We start from the raw sequence: 14,111 nt of genomic DNA, 5'->3' as shown, positions 1-14,111 counted from the left end.
TTTTTTTTTTTTTTTTTTTTTTTTTTTTTTTTTTTTTTTTTTTTTTTTTTTTTTTGCTAGCAAAGAGTTCTGTTATATACTCCTTGTGCGCATGATGCAAATAGCTCGGGAGTATTGAATGTTGAAAAACGCATAGGATATTGGTATATAAGATAGGTTGCAACCAATATTTGAACATGTAACCACAATAACAATTAAATTTTCAACTTGTTGTTCTGACAACTGGACTAACGAGCAAAGATTATTATACCCCACCCCACCCCTGTACGGTACAATAAGATCCTGTGTAGAGTTGATTGGCCTGTAACAATAGAATGATCTATTGAACAGTGTTCAATGTCAACAGTATACAATTAATTAATTCAAGTTTATTGCCAAGAGCAGCCGGACAAACAACATCAAAGAAACTCAATCTTCCTAATTTAAATGGGTAGTATGCTGAAGAGGTTTATTTTGTAAACATTGCATAATTTTGTTCTGGCTAAAGAAAATACCAAGAAATTTACTTTCATAATAAAATTGCTGTAGCCTTGAACTGGTTAAGAAGTACATTAACAAACACAAGCAAAGTTTAAAGTGCAATTGTAGATACGTAGACAAACCTTAAAAGACAAATCCACTTTACTGATGTCAGAAGGTGGACGACCACCACTTGTACTGGCACGATCTAGTTGCTTGCCTCCTTCTGAAGTAAATGTATTGGTAGAAGAATTTGAGTGGTCAGTGTTGCTGTCTGAGGCTGGTACTTCACCAATAACAGTGCTCGTACTCACACCTGCATCATCCTTCTGAGTGTCTTCAGAACCTTCGGCAGTTGCAAGCCAGTTCCATACTTTTCCATCATCAGAAATGGATACCAAGTGTGTTGAAGAGACATAATGAGATTCATGAAACAAATCAAATGGAGTATCAATATCTGCATCTGCATCACCATCAGGATAATGAGAATGAGGTATATCAGAACAAAGCTTGCCAACATTTTGGAGGATGGAATCGGACTGGCAGATGACGACAGCAAGAACTGAAGGAGATGGAACAGATGTGCCAATAGAAGGCAGCAACTCTTCCATTGCAGACATTATGTGCACTTGTTCACCTCTGTAAGTAAAAATATAAGTTTCTCTCCTAGAAGTCCAAAAATAAGCGAAACATTTGTGTGTATTACTATTCTTGGAAGTAAAGAATTGTATGCACCAACAAATCCGATTATGCAAGCCTGTAAATCTGATTCCTACCTTCAGCAGGCACAAAGAAATGATAAATATTTATGATAGAAAAAACCATGGGCATGAGCACTTAAATTTTAGTAAAACTGGGTGCATTTTCCACTCAGACTTCTAAACAGTCCTCAACAAATTTATGAAAGTAAAGTTAAATAGATATGAACGTATGCACAGGTCTGAATTTACCAAAAAAAATTATTCAATCCTTAAGAACATACAAGTTTTAAAAGTCCATTCAAGTACAATATGACCTCCCTATGGGTCCATAGTCGGTTCCCCACATCCATTCCCAGTCCCACCACAATATCACCTCCCATCCAAGTACATTTTTTCATACACATAACAAACAATTTCATTACGATCGCATTTATGCAGCTATTCCTATAAATGCCGAGAATTTAAGCATCTTCAATAGCTATCCAGGATAGCAGTTAGATTTTGCAAAACTTGTTCATACATTGAGCAAATTCACAAGAAACAATTCGAGGGGGATAAGTTATCGTGAAATTTTGGCAAATGGGTAGGCAATTGAACATTAACATAATAATGACATTTGCACGAAACATGGGAACAAATATGAGCTACAGTGGTGAAATGCCAAACTCAAAACCGAAAACCATTGAAGTTATTCAACCATTTCATAATAAACCATGCAGATACCCAACAAGAGAACTTACTCTTTTCGCTGCCAGATACTGAGCCTTCCATCCAGGTGAGGACAGTAGAGCAACTCACTGTTCGGATCCGGTAAAACATCAAGGAATTTACCACACCCACGAGGCAAGGAGGTACTAAAAAGCGTGGTCTCATACTGCAAGTCATAAACCACCAACTCCCTGGGAAATGTTACGAACAGAATATGCCTCCACTGAGGCGAAAATGCAAATTTTGCATTGTAAAGAGGAAAAAGGCCGGAGGCCGGCGACGACGATCCGGCAGCAGCGTCCCTTTCTAGCTTCAGCAACTCGGTGCAGTCAGCTCCAATCCGTAGCTCCTTCATGATGACATCACTTTTCTTCGCGCCAAGGACCTGAACCGATAGAAGAAACCCTTTGAGACCAATTATGCAAAAATGGCGCGAATCGAAAGGATCGCTGCGGATGCACGACAAATATTCAGGGGAGGCATCGTATTTCCAAACACATCGAGCGGTGGCAACACTGTAGAGGGAGAGACCCGAGGTTCCGTGAATTGCAGCAAGGAGGAACGAGTCGGGTCCAGACCGCACCCAGCACATATCCTGAACACCGAATTTGTAGTCGCTAGTATCGAACCAGACGGTAGGGGACTTGAGGCGGAAATCAAGGAGAGCAATGCGGCCTTGGCGATCGGCAGCGGCGAGATGAAGGTGCGAGGTGGAGGGCTCTGTAGAGAGGAGTTCATGGCGGAGGGGGAGAGGGGTCCACCGCACAGAGGTGACAAAAGGGGAAAGAGAATTAGTAGTGGTCGATGGCGGAGGCATGGGAATGACGGTGATGAGCTGCATAGAACGAGAATCGACGATGGAGACGGAACTGCCGGAGGAGAAAGCAAGGAGACCGGAGGGGCTGATGTCGGCGGATCCGAAGTTGTTACGGCTTGGAGGGCCCGGAAGCATGCAGTCCCAAGAGTCATGGTGCTGTGATGGGGAGTGAATCGGATGAGGCGGTGGCACCGATGACCGGGGGCTCCTCATTCCGGTCAAGTACGATTGGAGAATAAAATGGGAGGTTGTTTTGGCCGGCGTTAAACTACCAACCGGGAGAGAAGGGAAGAGAAAGATGATGAAGGCGGAGCATTCGGTCGGGTGAATCCAGGAAATGGATCTCTGATGAATATAAAACCAGTGCAGATCACCGGAGCTGAGTTTTGAGCACCAAGTCGCTCAGACTTGGACAATGGCGCCAATGCAACCCCGTCCCGGTCACCCTTCAGATCTTATTTTGCTATTCTAAATTACAGGAATGTCGTCTCTCTAAAATTCTTTTCACCAATTCCACATTACAACTAACCGATTTCTTTTCACCAATTCCACTTTGATGCCTCCAATCTTGATCTTCCTACCTTACCTAAATCCCTTTAACATTCTTTATCCAATATCAGATTAACATTTTTATTTTATTTTTTGTTTTCATCTTAAAATTTCTTCGCTCTTTCTCACCCTATAAGCTTTTTTCTCTTCTAAATAAATAATCGATACTTTGAGCTATAATTTATTTTTCATTCTTTATTGAAATAAAATTCATTTCTTGGAAGTAATAATATTATTGTTCTACCAGAATCACGTTAATTTATCCCATATATTTTATTAACTTATACCATATTAACAAAACTCTATTACCTCCTACCTTATATATCTTACTAAATTATATCATATTCTAATATTCTACGTCTTTTGTTCACTTTGATCCGTTACCATAGTACATATTTATTCAATTTTTATTGATCTATTTATTCTGACATTACTTAAACCACTTTAAAATTAAAAAGAGAGATTATTAGCAAATCAAGCACTATCCCACTTCGGCTGTACTTGTAGAATATAATGAAACTTTTTATTATAAGGATGTGAAAACCTCTTCCTAGTAAATACGTTCTAAAACTGTGACTCACGACGATACGTAACGGGTTAAAGAGAACAATATCTGTTAACAGTGACCTTAAACTGTTATAAATTATATAGAGTCATAGACTAGATGGTGTGCCGTCGAAGACACTAAACCTCAAAAGAGGTGGAGTGTGAGATAGCATTTCAAGTGTCCGTTTATTTCACCATACCATCGACACCACTTATAGGTAGTCAGATCCCAAGATTGCCAGACCTGGGCTTTAGTATGAGCGCAGATGGCGTTTATGCTCATTCTGTAAGCCCAATTAGCTCTACACGATTAGCCCAGCACAAAGACTGTCCAATCGATGTCGTTCATGGGCCAACTTTATTGGGCTTTTAATTAAGTGGGCCTCAAGCTCATGGACCATGTGATGGATGATGTGCCTATACATGAAATGTGAAACCTTAATATATTATCTTCATTCATAAACATACAGCTAATAATATGGTTGGTTTTTTTTATTATATATTAAAAAAATTTCTATAATAAGAATTAGGTAATAATATTTTTTAACTTTGATTCCAAATAATTTTTAAAAAAAGTATTTCTAACATCAATATAATGTTAACGATTTATTTTGATATCTGTACGACAATTTCATTGACATCAACTAGATAGGAATATATCTCGATATCGTCCTCGTCTAGTCTCATGCAACGATACCAATACACATGATTTATCAATGACGGTAACGTAAAACGAATAACTTTTAAGGGCTTGTCGACACCACAATCTTATAAAAATATTGAAAAGTTCGATGCAAATGAAAATGTAAATATTAAGCGTATAGTTTCGCATGGCGAAGCGAAAGCAAAGTTTGATATTTTGGTGAATTGGCATAGCCATCTTTAGGCTTGGTTTGGTTTGGCGATTAAGGGAGATTTTGTATGATAAAAGTTTTAGTTTTTGTTTGTTTTCCGTTGCTTTTTGTGTGTTGTTATAGTGCTTGAAGCTCGACGTATTGGTGAAGTAATTCCATATGCTATCAAAAGCCCACTCTTTGAGATATCAAGGTTGCTTTGCATTATGTGTGGTCAAAACCCTTACTCTCTTTTGGAATTCACTTTGGTGATTCATCCTATTTTGTTGATAAACTGTCCATAACTATTGTGAACAAAAATAGGATGAACAATCAATACAAATTTGGTTACTCGAGGTGGGTAGTTTCCAAGTAGATTATGGCATTTAAATATTGATCTAATAAGTAAAATGAAAATTCAAACTTTTAATCACTTAGTTGAATAGGAGTGTACATAGGCTGAGTTGAGATAAGTTTTAGACCAACCTAAGATTTCTATTTGGTTGGGTTGCACACCTAATGAATTAAATAGGGTTTACAATCTAACTTTTTCCTACTTTCAAATTGGGTCAAGATGGAGAGAGCATTAGAGGTAGCGAAGGATTGATGGAGATCGGAGAAACAAAGAGATTAGGAGAGAGCGAAAGACGAAGGACGAATCAGAAATATCCCATCCAATTCAAATCGAACTCAATTGAACCTTTAAGATTCGAGTCAGTTAACCGCTATCGAGGAATTTGAATAAGTTTAAGGAGAAGGTTGGAAGAGTTTAGTTTGATTAGGGGATTTGGGAAGGGGAAAAGTGAAGAAGGGCAGGCAGTTGTAGATGCTTTACAACCGTACAGATGGTGCATTGGATAGAGAGAGCTAGTCTGTTGTAGGGCCCACAGACTTCATTAAATTTAAGAAAGTCAATTAATTTATAATATGATGTACCTCTAAATTTTAGGGCAGAGGAGAGAGAAACTGGGTAAAACAAAAATTGATTTGATATCCAACCGTTATTCCTTTGAAGATGCGAGAAAGAATGTCCTACCCTGCCCTGCCCTGCCCTACCCTGCCCTGCCCTGCCCTGCCCTGCCCTTCCTTAATTTTATTTTATTTTTAAATATTACTAAAATTCGACTCACTTTCATACCCATGTTTTTTTATCCGTGTTCGTTGTAACAACATATCAAATGTTTTGATCATGATTATTCAACTCATTCTATTTATTATTATATTATATTATATCTATATATAATATATTACTGGTCACCAAAATCATCTAAGGCCAAGACTAAAATAACTCAAAATATATTATACAGATACGTGATTAATTGTCAAAGTTGTAGTTATTGCTTAATTACTTATAACTTACAATATTACTTTCTCACAAACCAGAAAACAAGGTCAGAAACTTGAGCATACTTAACTCATGTCAACATTGCCAACATGACAGCAGCAACCTAAATTTTAATTGGTTTACTTATTCGAAGGTTCAAATAAATGACTCACCATCAATAATTCTAAGCTCTTAAAACCTTAGGATTAAACATTAAATTTAGATTATCTTTATTCATATTTTTTTAGTTCTTCATTGATTAACGAGTATGTACTAAAAAAAATATGTAGGGTTAGAATTAGAGTGAAAGGTAGGTGATGGCTGTTGAAAAGGTGGTGTACTTGAATGTGGGCTACGTGATGAGTAGCTAATGAGACGTGAATGAGTATTTATTATATAATATATATATATATATAAAAGGGAGGTTTAAATTTAGAAGGTATTTGGAGAACACGACAAACTACAATCTTAAAATTGAAGATAAGATAGAGAGGGGGATTCGTACACTGGATTTCTAGTGTTTCTATGGAGATTTTCCGGTTAAAATCTTTATCTTTTTGGTTTCAGAGGCAGCCGGGAGAGAAACAGCTAGGTTTTCTTGTGTGGATATCGAGAAACCCCACAACAAACTCAACCATCTAAAGTCCTAACTTTATTAACCATGGCTAGTTCCGACCGAGAAAAGGTTCTCTTTTTAGCGTACCCAAGAATCTTTCAAAATCGGGGGGAGATTGTAACTTAACTTACTGGATTATATAAACATGTGGCTACAAACCACAATGTCGGAGTTTGAATCCCTCTTCGCTCACAACTGTCGAAAAGGGGAAGGACTTTTTCTTCTTGAGACTACCTTTATATTTAAAGAATTTTAGCACCTCTACGAGTTGAATTATGTTACAACATAAATATAGCTAAATTAATTAAACTATGTGTTGACGTACCAATGATCAGTTTCTCATCCATATATTAAACTCAAGAGAAAAGAAATGAAGGGTCACTAATAAATAATTTTTCTATTATTTTCTTGTGTTCTCCCGTATCAACTTACATATAGCTCAAGTCGTTGAATTATATACTTTCGACTATCAAAACAAATGTTTGGCTCATTATGAATGAGGCTGACAATGGTTGTGATCATACAAGAATAGATATCACTCCAAATCATTAACGGCCGAATTTAGGATGAGTTTTTGCCGATTTATAAAATTTTGGAAGATAAACACAAAGAATTCTATGAACTTAGACTATGGCTCTAGAAATTTGCACACATATGCACGTGGATTTGATAGAGGGAACCCCACATGAAGGAAGAAGCCTCGAAATTGCATTCCCACTTGGCTGTATGATATGTTGTGAGGTGACTTCTTAGTGAATATAAATATACATTTAGTATATAGTATGATTAATGCCTTCCTCATATTGCACACAATTAAATTATGTGTCACGTTTTTAATAATTATTTGATTTCTATGGTATTTGTCACACCGAGTAAATTGCCTCGATTATCTAAAAGAGAAGATATAAAGGCTTTTAGACGCTTGAGATGGTTCGGTGGCTAATTAATGTGCTAGAAATATTTTCCCGATATTAGGGCAGGGAGCACATGAATGAACAGCATATAAGATAGTATCTTTTTAACTAGAAACTAAAGCTCATATGAATGATTTATGAATAAAGTATCTCTCTCTTAATTTGTATTTCTATTGTTTGTCTTCTTGAAGCCAATTTTGATTGCATGCGGATGGATCCATGTTATCGTTTATCGTGTCCAATAAATTCTTAAGTTCCTCTACCTAAATTACTTGCAAAAACATGTTTAACCATAACCCTAAAGTTTCTATGATCTAACTTTTCTTAATCATCCTATCTATGAGATCACTTTCATTCGAATGTGGTATCAATTTATTCATGTATCCCTCATTTACTCGAGACGTGACATAACAAGTATTTTATTCTGCTATCCATTAGAGGGACCAAAATTGATGTAAAGTAAAAGTGGGACACTCACTTCCTTGAATTAATTAATATGAGCTTGAGAAACCCCAATGGTCAAATTGTAATCTTAATAAAGAATTTAGCAAACAGGATTTGGATATGAATTGATGTTACATTAAACAGTAGAATAGTTTGAAAAATATTAAATTCACAAGTGAGATTGGAGCCCCACGTACTCTCAAGTCATACCCTCCCCATGCCGTCACAGTAAAAGTTGTTAGTAGTGATGAGTATAACTCAACTGATCGACTTGTATATCTCGTTCGTTGGTCGAGAAGACATAGTATGTACATCTTTATAAACCATCACATTTAAATCTTAAATAAAAATCTTAAAATTTCTCTCTCATAGATTCAACGTGTAATTATGTTCGGACTATTGCATTAATTTAATTTCCCTCTGCTTCCATTAACTTCTGTCTCTCTTTCTCTCACTATATGTGTGTATATATATATAGTCAGATTTGGTGATACACTAGGAGCCAATTAGCAGTACCCAGGAGGCAAGGGAATCTGCTGAGAATAAAAAGCTCTATTTATTGTTGTACATTTCTCAAGTTTCTCACTTGGGTTTGTGCAGAATTGCAAAGAAAGCTTCTCTTCTTTTCTTGTTGTTGAGAGTTGAAACCATGTCGAGCTGCATCGATATTGCACCTGAACAGCTCTGCTACATCCCTTGCAACTTTTGCAATATTGTTCTTGCGGTATAAACCTCTGTTCTTCCATTCATAAACAACTTCATTTCCTGAGATGGGGTTTGCTTCTTTTTGCCTAATTTTTGCAGATCGTCATGGAAATTGAGAAATGGGGTTTCAATTTCATGTTTGGGTTAGCTTAATGGGGGGAAAAAAGCTAACTTTTTTAGCCCCAAAACTCAAATCATGATTCTTGTTCAAAATTGAGGGTTAAATTATGGATGTTTACATGAATTTAGTTGAAAATGAATGAATGTTGATGATGATGATGGTGATAATGATGAGCAGGTGAGTGTTCCATGCAGTAGCTTGTTTGATATTGTGACAGTCCGTTGTGGGCACTGTACAAATCTATGGTCCGTGAATATGGCTGCTGCATTTCAGTCACTTTCCTGGCAAGATGTTCAGGTAACCCTAAAAAACCCTAAAAATCCAATCTTTCTTCTCTCTCTCTCTCTATTTAGGGCACAATTTTGCAACTTTTTTGAGAAAATCGAAGTGACCCAGAATCTGAAATTTTGAAATGAACAAAACCCATTATTGTAATTAAATCAATGAAATGAAAACCCTAGCTAGCTGCTCTACAGGTATCCAGCCGCCATAAATCCTATGTTTTACTCTTTTATCCACTGAGTTTCACCATTTTCATGGTGACCCTTTTCTTTTCTTTTCTTGAGAAGTGTTAAACTCTGAGCTGCTTTTTTTCTTTTAGCCTTGTTCGTTGGATTGTACTTTTGGGTTTAGGGTTCTTCAAGTTTTGTAAATTTTTATAGGGAAAAGAGCTTTGAGCTGCATAGCCTAGCTAGGTTTTTTTTGTCATCTTCTACTGTAACAACAAAAAAAAAGTGTTTTTTTTAATGTTTTTGGAGATCTGAAAGGTCCTTTTGAGCTGTTTTTGAGATTGAACTGCCAATCTGAGTATTATATGCTTTATTCAGTCATTTCAATGTTGGTATATTTCCTTTTGAGTTCTTTCATGAAACATCATTTCATAAGATCAAATGAAACTAAATGAGCTAAATTTACATACCATCACTGTTTGTTTATTATAGGTTCCAAATTACAATCTTTACACTTCTAGTGGACCTGATTTTCAAGGGGATTTTGGATCTTCATCCAAATGTGATAACAATAATAAGATGCAAATTCGAGATTCCACTACAATTGCAGCTGAGGAACGGGTTGTGAATCGACGTCAGTATTATTTCCTTTTCCTTTTAAACTGTTCTTTGCTCGTAAATCTTAAAAAAGATGAGAACTTCAGTATGATATTGTTTACTTTGAGCATAAGCTATCGTAGTTTATACCAAAGAAGATATATTTCTTACTTAAAAACTCATGATCATTTTTTAAATTAGCCAACGTGGGACTCACTCCCAACTATCCGGTTGCTATCTTTTTTCAGCTCCCGAGAAGCGGCAGAGAGTACCTTCTGCATACAATCAGTTCATAAAGTGAGTAACCAAAGCCTTCACGAGTGCTTTCTCTATGTCATTTTTTTCAAAACTGTTCTAATTCAAATAGCTTTATGATGTTGTTGTAGAGAGGAAATCCAAAGGATCAAGGCAAAGAATCCTGAGATTAGTCACAGGGAAGCTTTCAGCACAGCAGCCAAAAACGTAAGTTTAATTGATAAAAATAAATATGGGTTCATAATCTTGATGAATTTTGGTTCATAATCTTGATTTGTTGATTTGATTAGTGGGCACACTTTCCTCGTATTCACTTTGGTCTCATGTTTGAAACCAATAATCAAGCGAAGATTGATGATGTAAGTGCTTTAATCATCAAATTAAGCTCAATTTTAATGTTTTGTTGTTTCTAAACTTATGTTGAATGTTCTTGTTTGGATTCAGGGTTCTGAGCGTTTGATGTCAATGGCTGCACTATTAAACAAATGAAGTGATCATCAAGTGGCTGCCTTTTTTCACCTCTAAGCTATGAACTTGTTTAATTGAAGTGACAATTATAATATCCATCTTTGGGTGCACCATGTTGTCTAATATTGTTATCAACTGCCCAAATCTATGTTCTTTCACAAACATTTCCTCTACTAATCTACCAATACCAAGTTATGTTTCAGCCACAAAGGATGCTTTTTGCTTCCAAAAGTTCTCTAATATCAATCCAATCCAATCCATTCCAAATCGCATATTGTTGAAGTTTTAGCATTCAAAATGATGGAGTGAACTATATGAACGAATTGTCACTTTTAAAATAAAATTCAAATGTGAAGATTCAAAAGTATTATTTTTGAAAATCGTGTGATTCATATAGAAAATTATTACAATTTTTGTAAATAAGTATGGTATCATGGCTAATTATATTTGGTCACATGACTTTGAGTACGTTTACTAACACGTTATCATGGATTTTAGTTAGTAAAAGTTGGACTGAAACATAGTTCAATTTTTTACTAAACTTGGGAGGAAATGGTAAATTTGAAGAACAAAGGAACATGATAAGTTGAAGTATGAATGTCCTAGGGACCTTCAAGTGGTTGGTAATGAATGTATAGAGATAAATAGATAGATTACGAACTGGCAAAACAAAGGGGAAAAAAAGAGTGAAAATGGAAGAGTTGTTTTTTTTTTGGTTGAGTTGGAAAAAGACATGAGAAAAAGAGCATAGAGTGGAGCAGAGGTAGCGGTGGTGGGTGGCGCTGCTGCAGCCGCTGGTGCTGCTGTTGGTGCTGCTGCTGCTCTGATATTCAGAAAACCTTCTGACATTTAGAATCTGAAACGTCGCATTCATGTCTGCTCCGCATTCATTTCACTTCCAATGTCATTTCAATCCAACACAGCCCCCCTTCCTTCCGCACTTTCTTCCTGGACCCTTCTTCTCCTCTCTCTTGGCATTTTCATCAGTTTTCCTGTAATGGGTTCTTCTTTCTCTTACCCCATTCAAAATGGGGACCCCTCCAAATTTGAGTTTATCTGGTGACAGAGGATGGAGGATGGAGGATGGAGGGAATGACTTCCTCTTCCTCGTTACATGCAAAATTTAGAGCCAACATGTGATTCTCTCTCACTCTGCCTGGCAATGGCATCTCCAAGTTTTTGCATTTTCAGGGTTCCTTCATTTTGTGATATCCAGCCTGCCACGTGGACTTGTTCTTGTCCTTTGTGGGGCTCTCTCATTGGTCACTGACCTCTTTCCTAGCTTGTCATCCAATCAAATATCTACTCATATCTTTCATGGATAGGAATTAGGATGGATGTGGATGTAGGCAGGCATCCATTCCCCTTTTCCCAGATTTTTTTTTCCTGGACTTCTTCGGGAATCTGCATCAAACACTTCACATGTGAAACTACTTGGGCCTAGTTCTCAACTGCGAACTACATAACCTTGAATCTGGAGTGTTGTTCTCACTCGAGGATGTGACAGTTGATAACTAATATACATGAAACTAGAGCATTACCATGATATTATTATCAGAAATGGAAATTTTATTCATTAAACTAGCAATGAATTTTCAATTTTCTATTTGTTTTTTTTATAAAAAAAGGGTTTTTGAAACAATTTTCTTTCCTCGTTTGGATACTCTAGTCGTACCCACAAGCGCAAGATCAAAAACTATATTTGACAAGTCTAATCAGTTAGCAACAAACTGCATCTTTTCCGACGGAACTAAATGAGAGTCTTGTATGATCATCCGACCCAAAGCTGAACTTGATATTTGAGGCGTCGCTGGAGATTGTATTGCTGTTTGTTGAAGGGAATGAGAAAACAAGAGTAGGGCTGGACTTCTTTGAGCCAAAACTGTATGAAGGAACTGCATTCTCAGTCTTCAATAACAGAGGCTGACTGCCCCCAATGCTGGTTGAGGGAAAGATGGACGGTGTTGGCGGTTCTGAGATCATTCCCGAGGATGCGCCCGAAACAGGGAATGTAAATGCCGAACCACTGTCAGGAGAAATTGTCCACCCTGACTCGGGCTTCTTGATGGTAATGGATGGAAAACCTGGCTTAGTTCCAAGAGAGGAGAAAGGCTTCATTTGAGTTCCCACTTCTGATCCAAGAGCTGGAACGATCTTCTTCGGAGGAAAATCCTGCCCATGAATTCAACAAGCAATTAAGAATTCTTCAAGCTTATGCTAGTAATTTCTAAGTAAATAAATGAAAGCATCTGTATGTCCATCATCACAGAATTGAACCTATTACAAAGTTAAGATGATACCTTAGGCGACGAGCTATTAATTTTTAGGCCTGCGTCATCCTTGTATTTCGAATCAGCATTGCTAAGCCTAAACCTTAGATCGGAGGAATTTTGGTTTACAGCATCAGAATTTCTGCCAGCACTCGACTCTAGATGAATCGTGGACACGGTTTTCCCCTTATTGCTCAATGTGGGGTGGCAGTTCTGATCTACTTGGTTCACATTTTGCCGAGAGTCTAACTCTACAGCCAAACTAATAGTTTCATTTGGCTTGATCGTTTGTACACTGGAAGATGGGGTTCTCTTCCATTCTATTGCTCTCTTTAACTCTTCATTCTTTTCTTTAGGAGTAGGTGGGTTTCTACTGATATGCTCTAGGATTGTCCTAGCAACCTGACTGGACTGTGGACGGACAGTCAGAAGACTTGACTCAGAGCTGTTGTTTCCCACTGAGGGTGATAGAGGAATGGTACTTGCTCCCCCAAGTTCCAGATTCTTCTTCATATCAGGTAGAATCCCTTCCGAAATATTGGAATTTTCTACCTTTGTCTCTGCTTGGCGGGTTGGATAATGGTAAGCAGATCGTCTAGAATTAGTAACTGCAGATGCCTTACGCCCAAGCCTACGAAATGGACCAATGGAACCAGTTGCCTCATCGAATGGATCATTGCTTGATGTCATCTATATAGGCCAACAGAAAAAAAAAGTAATGACAGAAGTAAGAAAAGGTGAATTGGGTTAAGACTAAGATATCAATGATATACTCAATACGGGCACCAGACAAAGCATAGAAACGTAAAGTTGTGTTAAAAGTTTTTCCTCTAATATGCGCCTTCAAATTTCAAAATTAAAACATCAGGTATATAAAAAGTTCTGATGCAAAATATTGCCCACCAGCAAAAATTATAGCTCTACCCTGTAACGCATATATACACAAAATTTAAACTCCAGTTCTCTATAATATTTCAGCTTTTATTCCGCTGGCTACAAGGATCATCTTTAATACTACCTTAAATGTTGGCATATTATGGATACGAAAAAAATTTCCAGCACTGAAGCCCAAGAAAATGCTACAAAGGAATTTTTCAACAAGAGTTCCTTGGGTAATATTATTGGCTTTTAGTCATCGAGTGCTTAATGAAACAAGAATTACCTGAGAATAAGCTGGAGTTAGTGACTGCTGCCAGAGAGGAGATGGTGTATTCACAAACTTTTGGGTATCTCCTTGCAACTGAGTTAGCTGTTAACATGCAAAAGCATGGTTAACATATGCAGTCTGCTTACTGTACATACACTTGTCACGACAAAAAAAAAAAAAAAAAAAAC

General features: G+C 37.0%; 3 protein-coding genes across 4 annotated transcripts in view; 1 reads left to right on the top strand and 2 right to left on the bottom strand.

The window, feature by feature from the left end:
• The window catches only part of LOC111497469 (WD repeat-containing protein 11-like), a 19,370-nt gene extending 16,472 nt beyond the window's left edge, over positions 1 to 2,898 (bottom strand). Inside the window, exons 1-2 of the mRNA XM_023148279.1 lie at positions 1,901 to 2,898; positions 603 to 1,098 (exon numbers count right to left, since the gene is read on the bottom strand). Of these exons, the coding sequence (XP_023004047.1) occupies positions 603 to 1,098; positions 1,901 to 2,898 (1,494 nt within the window). The remainder of the gene's footprint in view (positions 1 to 602; positions 1,099 to 1,900) is intronic.
• A 5,324-nt stretch (positions 2,899 to 8,222) lies between these two features.
• Positions 8,223 to 10,712, top strand: LOC111497478 (axial regulator YABBY 5-like). Its single transcript, XM_023148287.1, has 7 exons — positions 8,223 to 8,635; positions 8,915 to 9,034; positions 9,679 to 9,820; positions 10,032 to 10,080; positions 10,170 to 10,245; positions 10,329 to 10,397; positions 10,483 to 10,712. Exons 1-7 carry the CDS (start codon positions 8,561 to 8,563, stop codon positions 10,525 to 10,527), a joined length of 576 nt encoding a protein of 191 aa, XP_023004055.1. The 5' UTR covers positions 8,223 to 8,560; the 3' UTR covers positions 10,528 to 10,712.
• A 1,382-nt stretch (positions 10,713 to 12,094) lies between these two features.
• Positions 12,095 to 14,111, bottom strand: part of LOC111470577 (nuclear pore complex protein NUP1-like) — a 13,728-nt gene continuing 11,711 nt past the window's right edge. For both annotated transcript variants that reach the window (XM_023116136.1, XM_023116128.1), the window contains 3 exons: positions 13,939 to 14,025; positions 12,807 to 13,466; positions 12,095 to 12,678 (listed from right to left, as the gene is read on the bottom strand). In XM_023116136.1, coding sequence (XP_022971904.1) covers positions 12,226 to 12,678; positions 12,807 to 13,466; positions 13,939 to 14,025 — 1,200 coding nt within the window. In that variant the 3' untranslated portion in view covers positions 12,095 to 12,225. The remainder of the gene's footprint in view (positions 12,679 to 12,806; positions 13,467 to 13,938; positions 14,026 to 14,111) is intronic.

The sequence above is a fragment of the Cucurbita maxima genome, unplaced genomic scaffold, assembly GCF_002738345.1.
Source record: "Cucurbita maxima cultivar Rimu unplaced genomic scaffold, Cmax_1.0 Cma_Scf00002, whole genome shotgun sequence".
Taxonomy (NCBI): domain Eukaryota; kingdom Viridiplantae; phylum Streptophyta; class Magnoliopsida; order Cucurbitales; family Cucurbitaceae; genus Cucurbita; species Cucurbita maxima.
The sequence above is the reverse complement of the archived record's forward strand: the minus strand, read 5'-3'. Positions and strand labels throughout refer to the sequence as shown.

Bases quoted from the DNA above. Each gene is read 5' to 3' on its own strand.
- LOC111497478 (XM_023148287.1), top strand. From the start codon at position 8,561: ATGTCGAGCTGCATCGATATTGCACCTGAACAGCTCTGCTACATCCCT. The intron at 10,081-10,169 runs GTGAGTAACCAA...ATGTTGTTGTAG, and splicing joins GCATACAATCAGTTCATAAA to AGAGGAAATCCAAAGGATCA. The intron at 10,246-10,328 runs GTAAGTTTAATT...TGATTTGATTAG, and splicing joins TCAGCACAGCAGCCAAAAAC to TGGGCACACTTTCCTCGTAT.